General features: G+C 35.7%; 1 protein-coding gene across 2 annotated transcripts in view; it reads right to left on the bottom strand.

Annotated features, from left to right (window-relative positions):
• MACROD2 (mono-ADP ribosylhydrolase 2) overlaps window positions 1–23,289 on the bottom strand; it is a 2,391,823-nt gene that overhangs the window by 88,553 nt on the left and 2,279,981 nt on the right. For both annotated transcript variants that reach the window (XM_056121300.1, XM_056121301.1), the window contains exons 14-16: window positions 18,202–18,285; window positions 5,665–5,739; window positions 5,323–5,415 (exon numbers count right to left, since the gene is read on the bottom strand). In XM_056121300.1, coding sequence (XP_055977275.1) covers window positions 5,323–5,415; window positions 5,665–5,739; window positions 18,202–18,285 — 252 coding nt within the window. The remainder of the gene's footprint in view (window positions 1–5,322; window positions 5,416–5,664; window positions 5,740–18,201; window positions 18,286–23,289) is intronic.

Genomic DNA, 23,289 nt, shown 5'->3' with positions numbered 1-23,289 from the left:
AAACACTTCCAAACAGTTTCTACGAAGCAAATATCATACTGATACCAAAAGCAGACAGAGTTACCACAAAGAAAGAGAATTACAGACCGATATCCCTGATGAACACAGATGCAAAGATCCTCAACAAACTACTAGCAAATAGAATCCAACTACTCATCAAAAAGATCATACAGCATGACCAAGTAGGATTCATCCCAGTGATGCAAGGATGGTTCAACATTCGGAAATGAATCAACATAATCCATCATATCAACAAAAGAAAAGATATAAAGCATATGATTATATCAATAGATGCAGAGAAAGCATTTGACAAGATCCAGCACCCCTTTATGATGAAAACCCTAGCCAAAATGGGTATAGAGGGGACCTTCCTCAACATAATTAAAGCCATCTACCACAAGTCTACAGCAAGCATCATCCTCAATGGGGAAAAACTGAGAGCCTTCCCTCTAAGATCAGGGACGAGACAAGGATGCCCACTCTCTCCACTGCTGTTCAATATAGTACTGGAAGTACTTGCAATAGCGATTAGGCAAGAAAAAGATATTAAGGGCATTCAGGTAGGAAAGGAAGAAATCAAGCTCTCACTATTCGCAGATGATATGATACTATACTTAGAGAACCCAATAACCTCCAACAAAAAACTCCTAGAAACAATAGACTCGTATAGTAAAGTTGCAGGCTATAAAATCAATACCCAAAAGTCCGTGGCTTTCCTATATGCAAACAGTGAGAGAGAAGAAAACAACATGAAAAAAACACTCCCGTTCACAATTGTGCCCCAGAAAATCAAGTACTTAGGAATCAGGTTAACTAAGGAAGTAAAGGACCTGTACAAAGAAAACTACAAAACGCTACTTCAGGAAACAAAAGAGGACATGAGGAAATGGAAAGATATCCCTGCTCATGGGTCGGGAGATTTAACATTGTCAAAATGGCAATACTACCAAAAGCATTGTATAAATTCAATGCAATCCCTATAAGGATACCAATGACATTCTTCAAAAAAATGGAGCAAACACTCCTGAAATTTATATGGAACAATAAGCCCCCACGAATAGCTAAAGCAATTCTTGGGAAAAAGAAAATGGGAGGAATCAACCTCCCGAACTTCAAACTGTACTACAAAGCAGTAATAATTAAAACAGCATGGTACTGGAACAAAGGCAGAACTGCAGACCAATGGAACAGGGTTGAATACACTGACATCTCCCCTCAATCATATGATCATCTAATCTTTGATAAAGGTGCAATGTGAAGTGGAGTAAGGAAAGCCTCTTTAACAAATTGTGCTGGCATCACTGGATGGCTACATGCAAAAAAAATGGGCTCAGGACTCTGCCTAACACCGTGTACAAAAGTAAGATCAAAATGGATTAGACCTCAACATCAGACCAGAAACCATAAGGTACATTGAAGACAAAGTTGGCAAAACCCTCCATGACATTGAAGCTAATGGTATCTTCAAAGATGCCACGCCACTGTCATAGCAAGTGAAAACAGAGATAGATAAATGGGACTATCTTAAACTAAGAAGCTTCTGCACCTCCAAAGAAACAGTGACCAAAATACAAAGACATTCTACAGAATGGGAAAGGATATTCGCCGAATACACATCTGACAAGGGGTTGATATCCAGGATATACAAAATACTGGTTAAACTCCACAAGAAGAAAACATCCAACCCCATCCAAAAATGGGGCAATGAAATGAACAGAAACTTTCTCAAAGAAGAAATCCGAATGGCAAAAAAGCACATGAGAAAATGCTCTACATCATTAATCATCAGGGAGATGTAGATCAAAACCACAATGAGATACCATCTCACACCTCAGAGACTGGCCCACATTCAAAAGAAAAAAAGCAACCAATGCTGGCACGAATGTGGCAAGAAAGGGACACTCCTTCACTGTTGGTGGGAATGTCCACTGGTTCAGCCCTTCTGGAAAACAGTATGGACGATTCTCAAAAAATTAGAAATTGAGCTCCCATTTGACCCAGCAATACCACTCCTGGGAATATATCCCAGAGAGGCAAAAATGTATAGTCGAAGTGACATCTGTACTTGTTTGTTCATTGCAGCACTCTTTACAATAGCCAGAAACTGGAAGAAACCTGAATGCCCAAGAACAGATGACTGGTTAAAGAAACTTTGGTACATCTACACAATGGAGTACTATGTAGCTCTTAGAAAAGATGAAGTCATGAAATTTACATAGAATTGTTACAACATGGAAAGTATCATGCTAAGCGAAATGAGTCAGAAAGAGAGGGATAGACATAGAAAGATTGCACTCATCTGGGGGATATAAAGTAACAAAGTATGAGATTAATACCCAAGAATAGCTGAGATCAGCACCAGGAGGATTACTCCATAGTTTAGTGTCCAGTGAGGCATTCTAGAGGAAAGCGTAGCTCAGATAGAGAAGGGAACACCAAATAAAGGGTGTTTGGAGGATCCTCCCAGGAGGGGAGATGCATGTCGAAAGTGGACTATGGACTGAACATGTTTGCCACTCAATGCCTCTTTTGCAGACCACAACACCCAAAAGGAGAGAGAGAACACAGGGGATTGCCCTGCCACAGAGTCGGGGGGTGGGGTGGGGGGATGGGGGTGGGGGGGATATTATCCATGGTGGTGGAAAATGGGCACTGGTGGAGGGATGGGTATCTGATCATTGTATAATCAAACCCAAGCACAAAAAATTGTAAATCTACAACTGTACCTCATGGTGTTTCACTAATAAAAAAAAACAGTAAATAGAGATAGGAAAGGAAGAGGTCAAGCTATCACGATTTGCAGACAATATGATACTATACTTAGAAAACCCTAAGGACTCTAAAGAAAAGCTCCTAGAAACAATAGGTCAATATGGTAAAATGGGAGGCTACAAAATCAATAACCAAAAGTCCATTGATTTCTTATATACAAATAGTGAACGAGAAGAAAGAGATATTAAAAAAACAATCCCGTTCACAATAGTACCTCAGTGTATCAAGTACCTTGGAATCAGCTTAACCAAAGAGGTGAAGGACCTTTACAAGGAAAATTACAAAAGACTACTTCAAGAAATAAGAGGACACTAGGAAATGGATACACATCCCCTGCTCATGGATAGGGAGGATTAACATTATCAAAATGGCAATACTACCCAAAGCACTATACAAATTCAATGTGGTCCCTGTCAGGATACCCATGACATTTTTCAAAGAAATAGACAAAACACTCCTGAAATTCATATGGAACAATAAAACCCTACGAATAGCTAAAGCAATCCTTGGGAAAAAGAAGATTGGTGGCATCACCCTCCCCAACTTCAAACTGTACTACAAAGCAGTAGTAATTAAGACAGCATGGTACTGGGATAGAAAAAGATCAATGGAACAGAGTTTAATATTCTATCACAGACCCCCTAATATATGACCACTTGATCTTTGACAAAGGGGCAAGAAATGTGAAGTGGAACAAGGAAGGCCTCTTCAACAAGTGATGCTGGGAAAACTGGATAGCTACCTGCAAAAAAATGAACTCTGACCTCTGTCTAATGCCAGGTAAAAAAGTCAGATCAAAGTGGATTAAAGACCTCAATATCAGACATGAAACCATAAGGTACAAGGAGGAAAATGTAGGCAGAACTCTCCAGGACATTGAAGCTAAAAGCATCTTTAAGTCAAATGGCATTGACCATGCAAGTGGAAGCAAATGTAAACAAATGGGACTACATCAAACTAAGAAGCTTCTGCACTTCAAAGGAAACAATGACCAAAATACAGAAAGACCCCACAGAATGCGAAAGAATATTTACCCAATAGCACAGTGGGTAGGGCATTTGCCTTGCACACGGCCAACCAGGCCGACCCGGGTTTGATTCCTCCACCCCTCTCTGAGATCCCGGCAAGCTACCCAGAGTATCTCGCCAGCACAGCAAAGCCTGGCAAGCTACCTATGACATATTCGATATGCCAAACACAGTAACAAGTCTCAGAATGGAGATATTACTGGGCCCGCTTGAGCAAATCAACAGAACACTGCTACAGTGCTACCCATCTGATAAGGGATTAATATCCAGGATATACAAGACACTAGTAGAATTGTACAAGAAAAAAACCTCCAACCCCATCAAAAAATGGGGAGAAGAAATGAATAGAAGTTTCCTCAAAAAAGAAATACAAATGGCCAAAAGACACATGAAAACATGATCCACTAGCCATCAGGGAGATGCAAATCAAAACAACAATGAGATATCATCTTACACCACAGAGACTGGCACATATTCAAAAGAACAAAATCAAACAGTGCTGGCGTGGGTGTGGTGAAAAAGGGACACTCTTTCACTGTTGGTGGGAATGCCCACTAGTCCAGTCTTTCTGGAAAACAGTATGGACAGTCCTTCAAAAACTAGAAATTGAGTTTCCATATGACCCCACAATACCACTTCTCGGAATATATCCTGAGGAGGCAAAAAAGCACAGTAGAAATGACATCTGTACCTATATGTTCCTTGCAGCACTGTTCACAATAGTCAAAATATGGAAACAACCCAAGTGCTCTAGAACAGATGACTGGTTAAAGAAACTTTGGTACATCTATACAATGGAATACTATGTAGCTGTCAGGAGAGATGAAGTCATGAACTTTGCTTATACATGGATAGACATGGAGAATATCATCTAAGTGAAATGAGTCAGAAAGAGGGGGACAGACATAGAAGCACTGTACTCATTTGTGGAGTATAAAACAACATAACATGAGGCTGACACCTAAGGATAGTATATACACGGGACAGGTAGATTGCTCCATGGCTGGAAGCCTGCCTCATAAGCAAAAGGGAGAAGGCCTCTGTAATAGAGAAGGGATCACTAAGAAAACAATGGCTAGAAGAATCGGTCGAGATGGGGGATGTGTGCAGAAAGTAGATAAAGGACCAAACATGATGTCCTCTCAGTAGCTATATAGCAAAAGAATGCCCAAAAGTAGAGAGAGAGTATGGAGAAAATTGTCTGCTATGGAGGCAGGGGAGGGTGGGAAAGGGGGGTTATACCTGGGATATTGGTGGTGGGGAATTTGCACTGGTTGATGGATGGGTGTTTTATCATTGTGTGATTATAACCCAAATATGAAAGCTTGTAACAATATCATGGTAATTCAATAAAATTTTTTAAAAATTAAAAAATAAAAAATATATTGTTTGTTTATGGGCTCTAGCCTTGCCCGGGGCTCACTCCTGGCTCTGCTATCTGGGATCCTGGAGGGTCTTTGAGGACAAAATGGTGTGCCATGATGGAATCCTATTCTTGATGGATTTCTTTAGGGAATTTTACCTTTTTCAGTATCTTTTTCTCCTTGGTCATCAGTTGGTTGACTCATTTCTGGTTGCTCCACAATTGTCTCATTTTCTTGGCCTGATGAAAGCTCTAAAAAAATCAGACAGAAGAATATTTAGGAATATTTTCTTGAAATCATTGAAAAATATCTAGTGGCGAGAGCAAAAAAGTTGTTTTTCATTTCCCCTGCAAATTTTGACAAAGAAAAATACTATTGCTAGTTTTTAGTAATCATTGCTTAAAAATGACACACAAATATATCACTTATACAAGAATATGCAGCAATTGATGGTCAAGTCTCGGCTCATTCTCTGAAAAAATATCAAATGATTTCAATACCTTCTGTTTCCATATTTGAGCTCTGGGACTCTGCCTCAGTTTTTACTTCATTCTTTGTTGAATTATTCTCTTGTCCTGTTAAGAAGAATGATTTAAAAAGAAACAAACATGATATACATGGTCACTTAAAGCCAACTTTATCTAAAGTTTAAAACTTTTCAAAATCTATATGCCTTGATTATTCATGGAAAGATAGGGAATACTTTTAAATCAAAATGAAGAGTAAATTTTTTTTTATCAAATCATCAAACTTATGTAAATTATTGTATAAATATTCCATAATACTTTCTGGGATGTTAATATTTAATATTTGTTATGATACAAATAGTTTTGTAACAAATTCCTATAAAATTAAACATCTACTTATTGTTTTTCTTTCATCAACAACAACAAAGAAATCTTTAATAATGAGAGCATTTAATAACTAGATCACCTAAAAGCTTCACTGTTCCATTAGGATGGCTTCTTACTATAGCAAAGTGCAGGAGAAAATTCAGCCAAGTATGTACTACTCCAAGACTGATAACCTAATAATGGTTTTTCATCCACACCTCTTGGTCTCCTTTCCTCTGTTCAGTTTAGAACTTTTAAGTGTTTATTAAGAGGAATTTGAAATAAGTCAATTTTTCATGGTTAAAACATATTTTAAGCTTAGTATTTTTTATTGTTGGATTATATATAAAAAAATTCCAGAGTCACAGTTGGTGAAAGGCACAGAGTTCCAGCAGAGGGGCTGGCAATCATTGATTGTCTTACACTTAAATCTGAGGATTCCATTTTCTTGTCATAACTGTGCTACCAGCCGTGGCCTCATGGAATAAGTATAAATCCCCACCCTACTGACATTACCTTATTATTGGACCAATTTTAGAAAATGACATGACAAAAAACAAAAATGCATTCCAGCAGAAACATCAAAATACTGTGTTTGTGGTCTTTTAGTCTAGATCATTGAATGCAAGCATGTAGAGCAAAGATAGCAAACACTAATTGGAAACCAATGAGTTTCAGGATTATTTGTTGGCTTATAAAAGATTACAGGCAGTAAAGTTCCTACTTTTATCTCTTTTAGTACACTTATTCTTTTAAAGAAGATTTTTATCTTTACTGATTGAAGAGCTACTATTTTATAATAGTTAGTGATGGTTTCATGTGTACATTATTCCAAGACCACTCCTACTTCCTTCCTTCCCCAAGTTCACTAAGGCTCCTTCCTTTCAAACCCCCATCCTGAACCCATCAAACTCATATCTGTAGATCTACTCTGACATTATGATGACTTTGTTCCTTTGTTGCTACTCTGCTGTGTATCATAAAGTCCCACATATGAGAGCATTATGAATTTTCCCCTTCTGTTCTGAATGACCTCACTCAGCATAATAAGCTCTAGTTTCATCCATGTCACAGAAAATTGCTTACTTTTGGTTCTTCATTAGAACTGTATAGTATTCTATTATGTAACTATACTATGTAAGGTCCCTTGGGACCCCAGGGAGATTTCAGAGTTAAAACTCTACTAATTAGTAACTCTCCCTTTCCTGCCCCCTCCCTAGTAGAGCCTTAGCTGTGAAGCCCTTCCTTATTGGAATGTAAATTCTGAAACCATTTGTTGACTCTACCCTGCTGGGATGTAAATTCAGAAACCATGTGTTGGCCCTTCCTTATCTGTTACCTCTGTTAGGAACTTTTCCCTTATCTGCTTCCACCAAATCAAAGGGAGCCAGGTGATAACCAAATGTCCGAGTTACCAGATGCCCACTAGCCACAATGCCTATGTACGTAAATGCTGATCTTTGAATCCATAGGCTAAGGAGTGATGCACTTTTAAATGGATTGGTTAAGAAAGTATATGTTGTTACAAATCTATTGGCTATGAAATGCGCGGGCTTTGTGATAACAGCCAGTGAAGGCCAATATAAGATCCCCTTTGAAGAAGTTCGGGGGTCTTGCCTCACCTATCTGACCTGCGTGTCTGTGTAGGCGGCTCGACCCTAGCTAGCCAGTCTTCCAATAAACCTTGCTTGCTGTTTGCAGTCTCTGGAGTCTCTTTGTCATTAAAGGGAGATCACAATCTGCGTCCTAACATACCACAACTTATCCATAGTAGTATTTTAATTTTAATAATATTTCCCTTAGCTGTGCAGAGTGTTTTAGTTTGATATTATTCATTTGGGCTAGAGCGATAGCACAGCGGGTAGGGCATTTGGCTTGCTCACAGCCAGCCCAGGCGAGCCGGGTTTGATTCATCCGCCCCCTCTCGGAGAGCCCAGCAAGCTATCGAGAGTATCTCACCTGCATGGCAAAGCCTGGCAATCTACCTGTAAAAGTAAAAAGTAAAGTAAAGGCCCTCCCGTTGATCGTCGATTTGCTCGAGCGGGCCCAGTAACGTCTCCATTGGAGACTTTGTTGTTACTGTGTCTGGCATATCGAACACTCTCGGTAGCTTGCCGGGCTCTCCGAGAGGGGCGGAGGAATCGAACTTGGGTCGGCCATGTTTGGCCGCTTGTAAGGCGAATGCCCTACCCGCTGTGCTATCGCTCCAGCCCAGCAATGTATTCAATATACCAAACACAGTAACAACAAGTCTCAAAATGGAGACGTTACTGGGCCTGCTAGAGCAAATCGATGAACAATGGGAGGACAGTGTTTTGTTTGATTATCTCATTTATTTAATTTTGCTTCTATTTTCTTTACTTTTGAGGCAAATTGCCAAAGGTATTCCTAAAGTCAGTGTCATTTGCTTGTTTCTTCAGCGTGTTATAGGTATGGGCCTAATATCCAAACTTTTAATCCATTTCATGTTAATTTCTGTGCTTGTTATGAAATAAAGATTTGGTTTAATTCTTTTGCATTTAACTAGCCAGTTTCTCCAACTCCATTTACGTATGAAACTTTCCGTTGTCCAGTATATGTTTCTAGTTACTTTGTTATAAGTTGTCCACACTTGAGAGAATTTAATTCTAGATCCCAAATCTATTCATTGACCTGTGTGTCTATTTGGGGGCAGGGGGTGGAGGCGATCCCCTCAGGAGTGCTCAGCACTTCTTCCTGACTCCATGCTCAGGGATCACTCCAGGCAGTGCTTGGGGAAACATTTGGGATACTGGAAGTGAAACCCAGTCATTCAAGTGCTGGACAATTGTCTTACCTTCTGTACTAGCTCTCTGCATCCTGTGTCTCTTTTTATTCTATACTGTTTTGATGATGATAAAATAAAAGTATAGTTAGAATTTGGGGCACATAATGGCCCCATTCTTTTTTGTTTCAGAATTTTGTTGGCTAATGATGGTCTTTTGTAATTCAATAAAATTTCAGTAATATTTGTTGAACTTCCTTGGTGAATGTCATTGGGAATTTCATGAAGTTTGCTTTTGATCTATAAGTTTCAGGTGATGATTTTAACAATGTTAAATCCTTTCAGTCTGTGATCATAAAATTTATTTCCATCTTCTGTGTCTTATATAGTCCTCAACAGTCACTTTTAGTTTTCCATATCCTGGCTTTTAACAATCTTCATTAAGTTTACTCCTAGGTACTTAAATATTTAATGTAATTGTAAATGAAAGTTTTACAATTTCTTTTTCTTTTAGTTCATTCTTTGCATAGAAATATGAACACATTTTTGTGTATTGATTCTGTAACCTGCCACTTTATTGTTTAATTTTTGTTTCTAGTAGCTTTTCATGGAGTTTTTAAGATTTTTCAATACACATTATCATGAAATCTTTTCATATATAATTTCTGTGGCTAGGATTTGTCATACTATGTTGAATAATGGTGCTATGCATTGACATTCTTGAGTGAACTTGATATTAGAGAAAAAAATGTTCAGTTTTCACCAGTGATTTTGGGATAATTGGTAGGTTTGTCATATGCAACTTTTATGTGTTGAGATATATTATCTCTATACCCATTTTGGTAATTATCATAAATTGATGGTAAGCCTTATTTAAAAACATTATCTTTTTAGATTTTTCAAGTAATTCAGTATTGTTTGTGCATTGGCCTGGCTTTGAAGTAGCAGTGAAGAGAAATGGGAATGATTGGGATTCATTAGTAAGGGAAGGTACTTAATCAAATCCAAATTCTTTAAAAAGCATTTATGCTAGCAATCTAAGAGACCAATTATAGAAAATGAAAATTACAACTCCAATAGATATATTCATCTGAATGAAGAAACTGGATGGGGACAAGAGTTAGGAAATGATAAACATTTTGTAGAATCATGGAGACTTAGACTATCAATAAATTTTAGAGGCAGTGAAAGTTATTGAAGGGTACTTGAAATTTTTTAACTTTAATGGTCATATGTATATATATGTATATATATATATATAAACATTACAGTAGTTAGTTGTAATCATTTGATCAGATCCTTATTTAAATTGAACTTCACTGCCAGGAGTGATCCCTGATCATAGAGTCAAGAGTAGGCCCTGAGAATTTCTAGGTGTGACCCAAAAGCCAAAAAAAAAATTTTTTTTTAGTAAGATAAAAATTGAGATCTAGATGAATGGATGTCTGAAAACATTTCATTTTTTTTAAGATCAAATATAGGCCAAAAAGGACACTCTGCTCATCACACAAGGACACAAGGCAATCAATGTCACAAAAGAGGAAAAAGTACTATAGATAAGCTAATGTTTTGAAAATTGATTAAGAAAGCAAGGGAAGGGGCCTGACACTAGCCTAGCAAGATACAGATCCCCAGTACCATATGTGCATATGGGACTCCGGTCACTGTCCACAATGATTTTTTTTGTTTTTCCTTTTTGGGTCACACCTGGCGATGCACAGGGGTTACTTCTGGCTCATGTACTCAGGAATTACTCCTAGTAGTGCTTGGGGGACCATAAGGGATGCTGGGAATCGAACCCAGTCGACCGCGTGCAAGGCAAATGCCCTACCCGCCATGCTATTGCTCTAGCCCCAGGAATGATTCTTGAGTACAGAATCAGGACAAGATCTGAGCACCACCAGGTGTGGTTACGAATTAGACTCCCCTTCCCTTTAAAAATAAGGAAAGAAAAAGAAGAAAATATGGCAAAGGTAGTAAGTAAAATTAAACAAACACATAAACACAAGATGATCATGAGGAATGATTGAATCTACCAAGTTCCTCTGGAGCACTTTTCTCATACCTCAAAAAACAAAACAACAACAAAAAACCTGTCCCCACATTTGGTCTGTTTCAATTAAAGCATTTTCAAGTTCGGAAAGTTATATTTTTTGCGGGGGAAGGGCACATTTGGCAGTGCTCAGACAACCTCCTGTCTCTGTCCTTGCGGGAGTCAATCCTGGTGGTGCTGGAGGTGTCCCGGATCTTTTCAGTGTCATTTGCTTGCAAGGCAAGAACCTTAGCCCTGTACTATTTCTCTGGCCCCTGGAAGTATTTTCTTGAAATGAAAATACGTATATCTTCTTTCTACTTTTTCTAAATTAGTAAAGTATGGGAGAAGAAATAAAGTACATGACTTTGAAATTCAAGAGCAATATTTGCCAAGCCAGGAATTGGCTAAAGGAGGTAAGTGTGAGTTTTTTGCCCTCCATGGAGGCCTGCAGGGTCTTAATGTTGACTGCAGGGCTCTCCAGCCCATCTGCTTTACTCTTTAGTGCACTTATACACTGCACTGCCCTTCTTGTTTGTTGACCTCATGGGGCTAAACTTATGTTTGCCTCTGCACATTCAACGCTACCCACTGTCTCTTACCCTAATCCCTCTTTGGCAGAGGAAGCTAAAAAACATAAAGAATCCCACAGCTTATATGTGTATAATCTTATACAGTGAATTCAATCATCCATACTAATGGAAGGGGACCATTAGAATAGGAGATTAAAAAAATCCATTTTTTTTTCAGAAATAGATCACATGATTGTTTCCTCTAGCCCTGGTAATTAAGTTTGGCTCAAGCAAATGCTTTAATTTCTGCATAAAAAAAGTGGTCTGAGAACATGAGTCTGGAATTAAATATTTCTAGAGCATTAACCTAAACTCATTTTGTAAATGGACTATTTGGGAACAACAGTGATGCCTATACAGTTTTTTTTTGTTTGTAGATTATTATATGTGCAGTTCTTCAAAAAAAATGCTTTTGATGCTGATTTTAAAGTTGATAGAAATTGTGTTTTTTGGTTAAACCTGAAACTTAATTGTGGTTGGCATGCAAAATTTTATCTTTACCATGTATAAGTACCCCAGATTAAGAGTAAGTTACACTTTTCTTATTGCAAATCTGGTTACCTTTTAGTTGTCTTTTGTGTATTCCAAGGGCAATAAAGCTTAATTTCTTTGGTGTGTGTCTCATTTTTTTTGAATTAAAGAACTGTTATTGATATTTAAGTTATAGGCATATATTATTTCAACACCAATCCCACCACCAGCATCAACTTCCCTCCACCTGAGTTCCCATATTCCCTCCCCACCCCACCCCCATTGCATTCCTGCCTGTCAACTCGACAGGCACATTGCAAAGTTCTAGTGGTTGTAGCTTAGATTTATTATTTTGAGTTTTGTTGAGTGTGTATAAAACTTAATTTTTAATGTGATTATTTCAGCTATTTGTAGTTTAAAGGAAAGCAATTTCTCTATAGAAACACTGAAAAAGACAGAGGTGACTGAACTATATAAAATTTTAAAAGCAAGGGATTGCTAGTGTTAATGTTGTAAGCTGTATTTTGTTTATGCATGTGTTTATACACATGATGTGTATATGTATGTATATAAGATATTTGAATTTGTATATCTATGAAGAAATATACTTGATATAAAACATTAAATTGTGAGACACATGTCAATTTATACTTTGATTTTTGATACTTTTATTAGCAGTTTCTGTTATATTTCCTTAAATAAATCTTGATTTAAAAAAAATTATTACATTCCATGTTATAAAGAAGCTTTTTAATATTTCTCCTTTTTGAGTTCTAGTAATACCATATTTCTGTAAATAAAAATCTTTATTTTCCTATTAGTATCAGTTAGGAAAAATTCCTATAAAGCAACTCTTAGATCTAATCTTTAATGACTTATTTTTTGTTAGGCTTTCTCAACATTGTTTATGGAAAAGTTAAGCTATTTAGTTTCCCACCAATAGAGCATATGTGGGTACCCCCTTTCATACTAATTTGGTGTGTTCTCAATCATACTTAAACAATTTAATATCCAAAAGGAGAAGACAATGAAATCATCTTTTATGCATTTATTTAAGTAATTAGATCTATTATCATCTTTGTGAATTATAATTGAATTATTTGCCAGTTTTTTGTTTTTTATTATATCATGAAATCTTTTAAATAAGAAAATTATTTATACTAAAATTTTCATACGTTTTCTTCAGAATTCAACTATGAATTAACTGAAGTTTACATGAAAATTTTGACACTTCCGTTTATGACCTATAATGTCATACAGCACTCTTAATACATTTTATATATGCATTCAATTATGCATCTTTGTATGTATAGTAACGATTCAAACAATTTTTTTTTTAATTTAATAATGTACCTTTTTTTCTCTAGTTTTTTTTTATAGTTGGGATTCAATCTATATTTCCAAATGGACAACTAGTTATCCTACTATCACTTACTGATTTATTTTGTCTGAAAATGAGAACCTGAATATCTGCTGAAATTCTAGGTCTACTTGGTTTTGTTGCTAAACTCATTTTTCAAAAGTACCATGTTATTTTTTAGTCTGTTCTGCCATTGACTGATAATATTATATTATGTGTGAATTCCCCATTACATTTTCAAAAGAATTTGTGTGTGTTTGTGCGTGTGTGTGTGTATGTGTGGCGGGTGGGGAGTAGAGGGGAGATGGCCATATCCCTAGTGCTCTGATATTACTTTTGGCTCTGTTCTCAGGGATCGCTCCTAGAGGGACTCAGGAAACCATAATGTGGTACCCCAGGTATTAAAATGGGGCTGTTAGAATTTAAGGCAAGCACCTTACCCACTGTACTTTTTCTCTGGCTTTCCAGTAGAGAATTACTTGTATTGTATCTTGCAAATATCATTTGACACAGAAGCCCATCACTGTTATATATCATCTAGATTTCGTTTTCTACTTACACTAAATAACAAACTCATTCTCACTTGATTTTTCTTGATTTTCTAAAATTTGTACTACATATGCTGGTTTTTATGTTTTCTGTTATCAGTCTATACTATAGCTTTGTAACTAAATCATGAATTACAAAGTTGCATTGTTGTTTACAATTGAGTTTTAGCTTACAATGTTCCACAACGCTAGTCCCTTCACCAATGTTCACTTCATTCCACTAGTCTCTGCAGTGACTCTCCTGCCTCCCAGTCTGCCTCTACAGCAGGCAATTTTTCTTTTTTAGACATTTCTTTTAGGCATTGGATTCACAACACCATTACTGATAGAGTATCATGCATATCCCTTTATCTCCTTTCAGTACCCCGTCTTCTTTCAGACTACATCCTTCTATCATTGTCATAGTGATCCCTTCACCGACCTATCATTTCTTCCCACAGAGGACTAATTTTCCTGCTTTTTGTTTCTATTGTCATTGGGCAGTAATTATTCTTTATATTCTTATATTTATATTTGTATTCTTTATTTATATTTGTATTCTTTATAATACAATATATATTTATATTTGTATTTGTATTCTTTATACAAATACAAATAAAGAATACTAATATATTTATATTTGTATTCTTTATATTCTTTATATTCTATTATGTTTCTTTATATCCCACTTATTAGTCTGATTCATTTCACTCGGCATTAGACTCTACAGATCCATCCATATATCAGCAAATCACATGACTTCATCTTTTCTGATGGCTAATAGTCTTCTACTGTCTATACATACCATAGCTACTCTATCCAGTCATCTGTTCTTGGCCAGTTGGAGAGAACTGATAAACAGAAACTTCCTTGAAGAAGAAAACCAAATGGCCAAAAGGCATATGAAAAAGTGCTCTAAATCACAAATAATAAGAAAAACTGCAAATCCAAATAACAACAAGATATTATCACATACCAGAGAGATTGGCACTCATCACAAAGCATAAAAGCAACCAGTATTGCCATGGATGGGAAGGAAAAAGGGATCCTCATTCACTGCTGAAGGGAATGTCATATGGCCCCTTTGAGGAAGACAATATGAGAATTCCTCAAAAAACTAGAAATTGGTCTTTCATCTGACCTGGCAATTTTGCTGGTTGAAAATATACCCCAAGGACCCAGACTCACAATGCAGAAAAGACATCTGCATTCCTATGTTCATTGTAGCACTATTCACAATAGCCAAAATCTGGAAACATCCCAAGTGCCTAATATACCTTTTTTAGCCTTGTATTTTAGGTCTTTACTATTTTATTTTAATTAATTTAACCTCAAGGGTTTTCATACTTAATAATATGACAAAATTATATTTACTGTCTTGTTTGACTATGTTAAATCATTTTTATCTATTTTCTTTTTATTTTACTGCAACTTCTTTCTTTATTATGATTTACTGGCATAATTTTACATAGTTCTGGGGAAGCTGAGAAAGCAACATATTTTGCTTTAAACTTATTATGGTTGAATTTTGTTATTACTACAGAAAATTTAGATACTCTTAAAGTCAAAATATTGTTAAATTTCATGGAAGAGTATGATATTTTTGTTTCTGGTGACTTTTTTTTAAAGTACATGACCTTCCCTGTTCTCCATCATAATCTTTGCTTGTTAGACTCTAAAATTAATATTTTATGTTTCTTCTGTTCATATCATACTTCCTTTTTCTTCTTCTTTAAAACATTTTATAAAATGAAACATATTGAAAAGCAAACAAAATACAAATACGTAGCTTCTGGTTCAGAGTTATAACTCAGCTTTTAAGTGTGTGCCAGTAACATGAATGTGTCTGGGTTAAATCCCTGGAACTGCAAATATTTATATTCATTAGTATCTGCAGTTACATTAAATTACCAAAAGCAAATATAACTACTTCAGCTATACCTTATTTCGTTGTATTCCACTTTATCAGGCTTTGTATATACTTAATATTGGTGTTTTGTGATACTGGGGATTAAGTCCAGGACCTCCTGTATACAAAGCAAGTGTTCTACTTCTGAACTACATCCTTGAAAGTGGGGTATTCTGAAAAGCAATCTGAAAAATATTCTGAAAGTATTCTCCATTTCATGTCCTATTAGGACAGGTCAATGGTGGAAAGCTTGCCACAAGAGTATAGGATGGTGAAGGGCACACTTAAGGGGATATCCCTGATAACCTTTCATTATCTGTATGGCAGCCATAAGACCCAAAAGGACAGAGAGAGAGAAAGAGAGAGAGAGAGAGAGGAGAGGGAGAGGAAGAAAGAGAAAGGGAGGGAGGGAGAGAGCCGAGGAGAGAGGAGATGGGAGAGAGAATAGAGGGAGGGAGAGGGAGGGAGAGGAAGACAGACAAAGGAGAGGGAGGGAAGGAGAGAGAGAGAAAGATATATATATATATATATAGAGAGAGAGAGAGAGAGAGAGAGTGCCTGGCATAGAGGCAGGTGATGGATTGGGGTGGGGATGGGTGGGAGGGTAACTGGGACCATTGGTGGTGAGAAAAGTATACTAGTGAAGGGATGCGTATTGTAACATTATATGAGTGAAATACAATCATGAACATCTTTGTAAATGTGTATATCACTTTGATTACAAATCAAAGTGATATAAAATTAAAAAAATAAGTTAAGAAAACATCTGAAATTCATGAGAGTGGTAAAATTACTAATATTAAAGAAATATCATAAATATAATTCCCAAGAAGTTAATTCTAAATCTCATGCATGAGTGTGAGGATTCAACACTACAAAAGATGAGGTCACTATAGGTATGGTGGAAAAAACAAGAAAACAAGAATACAGCCAAAGATGGATGGACTTACTTGCAGCAATCTCATGATAGAACTTTAATGGCTAAGGAGTTCCTGCTTATAAATTTCTCAAGAAAGTTAAGGGCTAGAGAGATAATTTAATGGCTTTGAATGCAAATAATTTATAGAAATTATTTAAAAGTTATAACACATTTTTTGTTATCCAGTACATTATTTTTATTTTTTAGTTTAAAAATATTATTTAAATTTAGACAAAAGCAACAACTGTTGATACAATTTTAGTGTTGAAATGGATCAATTCAGTAAAATTTTTAAATTTGTTTTTTCTCAGGTGTCGAGAAATTGGGATCCCAAGTTGTGTTTGGGAATTAAAATTATTCAAAGTTCCAAAAGGCTGAACAACTGCTGATTTATTCTTCTTGAAAAGGTACATACCTTCGGAGTTTTAACATGAAACACAGAGGGCTGATCAGCACCCCTTGCTATTCATAGCAGTATCAGTCCCTTCAGACATCTTTTGTAGAGCCAGTAAAAGAGCTAACATCAAAACAGTTTCAAATTCAGGGACCATATATCTAAATACATGCATTTGCCTTGAGAATTTAGCCCAGCAATTCTCCACAACCTTATTATTCCTCTGATGCTTCAAAACACACTAGTAATTTTTGTCTAGACTGTCAATTTATCAGTAAGAATAATGGCCTAAAATACTCAAACTTTAGTTATTTAGAAAGAGTTTCTCTTCTGTCATTTTAAAACATGTAATATGATCCTCAGTGGTAAAAGCAAACACTTAAGTCGATTTATAATTTATTTTGGAATAATTATTTTGTCTTCATACATTTAATGAGCTTCTTATTGCACTGTTCTTTCCAGTTGTGTCTTCACAGTTATTCATTCTATATATATGTATACATATATGTGTACATGTATATATGTGACAAGACTATGTATAATGTATGTATATATACATGTATAGATGTATAGATTTTCACATTATTATTGAGGAAAAACTCTTTAATTCTTTAATGAATAATAACCTAATGAAATGTGGCAACTGTCATTTGGAATTCTGTAAATACTACTCCATTATTTCCCTACTATTTGGAATAATAGAAGTATAGTTATTTTAATTTTGGTAATTTTATTGGTAATATTATTCCACTATCCTATATGATTTTAAGTTCCTTATTGTCGATCTGTAGATATTTTATGAGACAGCCCTCTCATTTGTGTCTTTTTTTGGTACCCTACAAATTCAGGGTGTATTCTGGTGGTTTTAGTAGAAGAGAATTGGTTTCCATTCAGAAAACATTTTTTCTATTATTTTTCAAAAGTTAGATTCAGTGGCGCATAAAATCTCTCTTCTTGGTATTCCAAGTTTACGTAAATTAATCTCCCAGTTAAGTTCTCTACATGTCACATGTTCATTCCCATTAATACATCCTTCATTTCAGTAGTTGGAAACCCAGTATCCCAAAGAGCACAGGGAGTTAACAACAATAAATCACACCAGTGTGGTAAAAAATAATGAGTGGCAAGAACCGGGGATAAAGAGCCCTTTAAATGTGGCAGCTACCAGTCTAAAGGCATTTTACAGTAGTAAAAGATTATCATAGTCCATTTCTACAGCAGCTACTAATTGTAATATTCCTCTGCAGGAAAATCTAGAAAAAGGTGTCACAGCTTACCATTGGAATGATCTTGGTCAGGAGCAGAGTGATCTGGATCTGTTGCTTCATTGTCTTTTGTAATATTGACATCCTTTGGAGAACCTAATTACAAAGAACCAAAAGTTCTAATCAGCATTTCTAACTAAGAAATAGAATAATTTTCTGTGTCTCCATGCAACACCTATGTTTGTGGGAGAGAATTTACTGTCTGAAAATTCTCATGATTAACAAAATATCACTGACATACTCATATATATATGTATATTTTATCAATATGAGGTTTTTAAACATTCCTTTATACAATAGTGGCACAAAATTTACAGAGGTGAAAATGATAGAAGTTTGGTTAGGGTGTATTTTTGCAACAACAAGAAAAAAAATATAAGCAGGTTTTGTGCATCACCGAGAACCTTGAGAGAACTGCACAGAGGGATATGAAAGGAAAGAAAAATACGAAAGATTAAAGGAATGTTTAGTTTTAATGTTCTTAATGCTACCATTACCGCAGCTGTTCGAATATGAGTTCCTCAAGTCCTTGAAAAACCCACATGTAGTTTTGAAATCCAGTAATAACTAAGTTCATCCTCCTCAGAAACTTTACCATTAGAAAACATTAGCAAAAGGGGAAAGCAAAACCTGTTTATGATTTTAACTTCTCTCTGAATAACACATTTAAATGTAGAATCAGTGTGAGTTTATAATTTTTGTTATATGATAAGGAATTATATGGATAAATGATTTCCTATGACTGAACTCACAAAACAATAAAGGGGTCCCCATTTTAGAATCTTTGCAGTATCTTTGAAATCTCTTTAAAAAAGATACTGCAAAGAGTATGTAAATGAGTCAGTAGGAAGATAAAAAAAAGATATTATTTCCATCAAGACTATTAACAGATCATTTTATGTGTAACAGTGTTTCTTGATATCAATAATAAACAGACCATCCAATTTTTGCCCTCATAGATGTTATAATTCTAGTGAATATTTTTTTTATTCAGTTAAAAGGTCACTGTCCTCCCGTTGTTCATCAATTTGCTCGAGCGGGCCCAGTAACGTCTCCATTGGAGACTTTGTTGTTACTGTGTTTGAGGTAGTGATTCAAAGATACCCAAAACTCGTGATATAATTTTGTATGTATATGAGTGACACTGTAGCATATTGAGGATCATTAGATTGAAAGCCCTAGTTACCTGCAATGATTTTTATATGGAATTATTAGCTTTTAATTATTAACTCCCTATCAGAGTAGAATAAGATGGAGTCTACACTAAATCATTCTTTGGTTTCTTTAACTTTTCTCCCTCACAAAGATGATATATATGACAGGATCCTGTGACTGAAATCTTCATGCTTTCATGTAGACAGGATGGGTGATCCCTCCATCTCCCTGTACTTCGGGAAGCCCTGGTAGGAATATCCACACCCCAAAGTCAACGTCCAGTTAAAAATTTAATTCCTGCTGTACCTCTCAATTAAATATTCTGAATTTTTTCTGGAGTGCCAGCCACATTTTCTGCCCTTATCTCCAAACTCTGCAACACCGATAATCCAGTAGAACTATATCAGATGGGATGGAATGGAATGTAGAAGTCAACAATCTCAACTAACAAAAATATTCCTCAGAAGGCTTAATTTGTAACAATATCCTAGTAATCCCTCTTATAATGACTTAATGTGTCCATGGTGAGATACAACAATTTGCACTAATTTTCTTCTAAGGAAATACTTTTTGATCATTCTGATAACAAGACATATTAAATCAACTATTGTGGGGCTGCTACGAGGGGAGGCTTGAGGAGTAGTTGTGAAAATTTTAGACAGTGGCATAAGGAAGGTGATAGTGGTGGAGAAATTGGTGTTGGAATATTGAATGCCTATAACAATTCATCATGAATAACTCTGTGAACCATGACATTTAAATAACGTGTAGGAGAAAAATAACTTTAACATATGTCGGCCTTACCTATTTTATGTAAACTCCAAAATATATTAGCACTGAATTTTTAAAAATTTATATTAAGGACAGGTAAGACATGGTTATTACTACAATGTGACTCAAGTAGCACTGTATCACTGTCGTCCTGTTGTTCATCGATTTACTCAAGTGGGCACCAGTAAGGTTCCTGTTGCATGCTAATGTAGCCCAATGGTGTCTGCTCGCTCCAGGAATACGAATACTTGTTGTTACTGTTTTTGGCACATCGAATATGCCACGGGAGCTTGCCAGGCTCTGCCATACGGGTGGGATACTCTCGGTAGCTTGCTGGGCTCAATGAGAGGGACGGGGGAATCGAACCCAGGTCAGCAGCATGCAAGGCTATCCTACCTGCTGTGCTATTGCTCCAGCTCATGTGATTCAAGTATTAAAGTTTAATGCAATTTATTTTAGATTCCAGAATTCAAAACTTACTTATGCAATGAAGAATAGGCATTTTATTGTATTGTTTTAAATGGTTTTAGTTTCCTTATTTACATAGGTTAAAATCATAAAAAAATCACTAATTGACTTTAGCTGATTTATTTTCTGGTCATTCTATTTGCATTTCTTTAAGTTTTGTTGGAGCAAGTAATACAAAGTAAATTTGTTATATGATTTAGGAGGGAGTGATAGCACAGTGAGTAGGGCATTTGCTTTGCACGTGGCCGACCCGGGTTCGATTCTTCTGTCCCTCTCGGAAAGCCTGGCAAGCTACAGAGAGTATCCCCCCCACACAGCAGAACCTGGCAAGCTCCCTGTGGCATATTCAATATGCAAAAAAGAGTAACAACAAGTCTCAAAATGGAGACGTTACTGGGCCTGCTCGAGCAAATTGATGAACAATGGGAGGACAGTGCTACAGTACTATAGACTAAGGAGACAAGTTAGGAGGGAAACAAGACATTGGTGGAGGGAAGGTCATATTAGTGGTGTTGGAACACTAAATGTCTGAGACAACCATATTAATAAACAATTTTGAATAACAGTGTTTTAATAATTTTTTAAGTGGAAGACAGCTTTAAGTAATATGGTAGCAATATGAGAATGCTTGTTTCTGGAACCTGCCATAAGCAACATTTGATGGACAAGTAAGAAACCTGGGTGGTTAACATATGATTCAAATTTAATAACCAGTGAAGCAAGCATAGACCCAAAGTGTATGGTTTTAATTAGCTGCAAATAATTCCCCTTAGGCAAATGTTTAATTATCTTGCACAGCCTTTATTTTGTTTTGAGACTGGCAATAATTTTAAAAGTATAAATTTAGAAGCAAAACTGAACATAAACACATTCCCAAACTGTTATCTCACCCATGTCAACTTGTTTCAAACCATCTCCCTTTAAAATATGTCTTTCTAATTTTGAATCTGATATGTTGATTTAAAAAACCAATCAGATAAGTTTAGCCATGTTAATATTGAAAATAATGACTGAAAAGATACAATATGGATCATACCAGATTTTAGTTTAAATTTTTTTTGTCTAAAGAAGAGAGCATAAATTTAGTTTGTGGTTTCTGAATATTCTAATAGAATATATTACATTATATATGTTATATTGTCATATATAACATATATAATGTACTATATTATAGTTATATAAGATTTTGCATGCAGTGAATATTTATTAATCTAAACTTAATAATAGTTCATTTATTTTTTTAACTTATGTAAACTGTTTCACAAAATAAATTTATAAAAATACGTTAAAAGTGATTTACGGGGCTGGAGCAATAGCACAGCGTGTAGGGCATTTGCCTTGCACGCAGACAACCCAGGTTCGATTCCCAGCATACCATATGGTCCCCTGAGCACCGCCAGGAGTAATTCCTGAGTGCAAAGCCAGGAATAACCCCTGAGCATTGCCAGATGTGACCCAAAAAGCCAAGAAAAAAGTTATTTACATCTAGTATATGTTTATGCTCTAATGATTTACCTGACAGGGTTAAAGTATTTGAAAAATCAATTACTAGCCTTTATCTGTTTTAGCACCAAAAATGTGTGCTTAAATAAATTAATTGACAATTCATCTTTCATTTTCTTTGAAAAATATCTTTAAGATAGCCCATACATTTTCCAGTTTTGTTAGTATACACAATGTATTACTTCAATCCAAGAAAATGTCCTTCATTGTTACTGTACTTTTACATAGGTTTAGGGGGAACAATCACTTGAAGAACTATTCATAATAGCTAAAATCTAGAAACAAGTCAAGTGTCAGAGATCAGATGACTGGATAAAGATGAACGGATAAAGAGATCATGGTACATCTATACAAAGGAAAACTACTCATCTATAAGAAAAGATCAAATCACGCAATTGTTTGCTATATAGCTGAATTTGGAGAGTATCCTTCTGTGTGAAGTAAATCAGAAGAAGGACAGACACAACATGATTAATCTCCTATGTGGGCTATAAAGAAATATGGTAGGGGAATAACAAATGCCCAAAGGCAATAGAAGCTGAGAACTGGTCTTCAGCATGGGGGGGACGGGATGTCTAAAGAGGAATGGGATGGGGTCGGGGGCCACTGGGATAATAGTGTAGGGAAGAAGACACTCTGGAGGAGAGTCTGTGCTAGAGTGATTATACAAGCATTCTTACCATTAACAGTGTTGTAAACTGCAATGTCTAAAATAAAATAAAATTTTAAATCATTTTAAAGGACTATAACATACCAATCAGATAGGTGTTCCTATAGATATAACTGCTGCTATATTTAAACCTGTAAAATTGATTTGTGTGTTTTGCTTTTTTTAAGTTTTGAGAAGTTGAAAATTTGCTTAAGTTTATTAAGACTGTACTCAGTCAATAAAGTCTGGATGGTGACAGCAAACCCAGTTTTATTTCATTTGGAAAAAAGCTATTATGGTTTGATTAAAAAATAGAAAAAAAAATTTCGAATTCTTCCAATTGAAACATATTGATTGCCATTTCACACTGTTCTGATAATAGGAATAAAAGAAATATAGTGTATCTTAGAAAAATGATGTTTGACTATATTCAATATCTATACAGATACATGTATTTTGATGATGATGATTTCTAGGAAAAAAAACCCATAACTAAAACTAGAAGTTCATTTTGTCTGATATGTAAGCCTGTTTTTCAGAAATGATTCCATCTC

The sequence above is a fragment of the Sorex fumeus genome, unplaced genomic scaffold, assembly GCF_029834395.1.
Source record: "Sorex fumeus unplaced genomic scaffold, SorFum_2.1 ptg000044l, whole genome shotgun sequence".
Classification (NCBI taxonomy): domain Eukaryota; kingdom Metazoa; phylum Chordata; class Mammalia; order Eulipotyphla; family Soricidae; genus Sorex; species Sorex fumeus.
The sequence above is the reverse complement of the archived record's forward strand: the minus strand, read 5'-3'. Positions and strand labels throughout refer to the sequence as shown.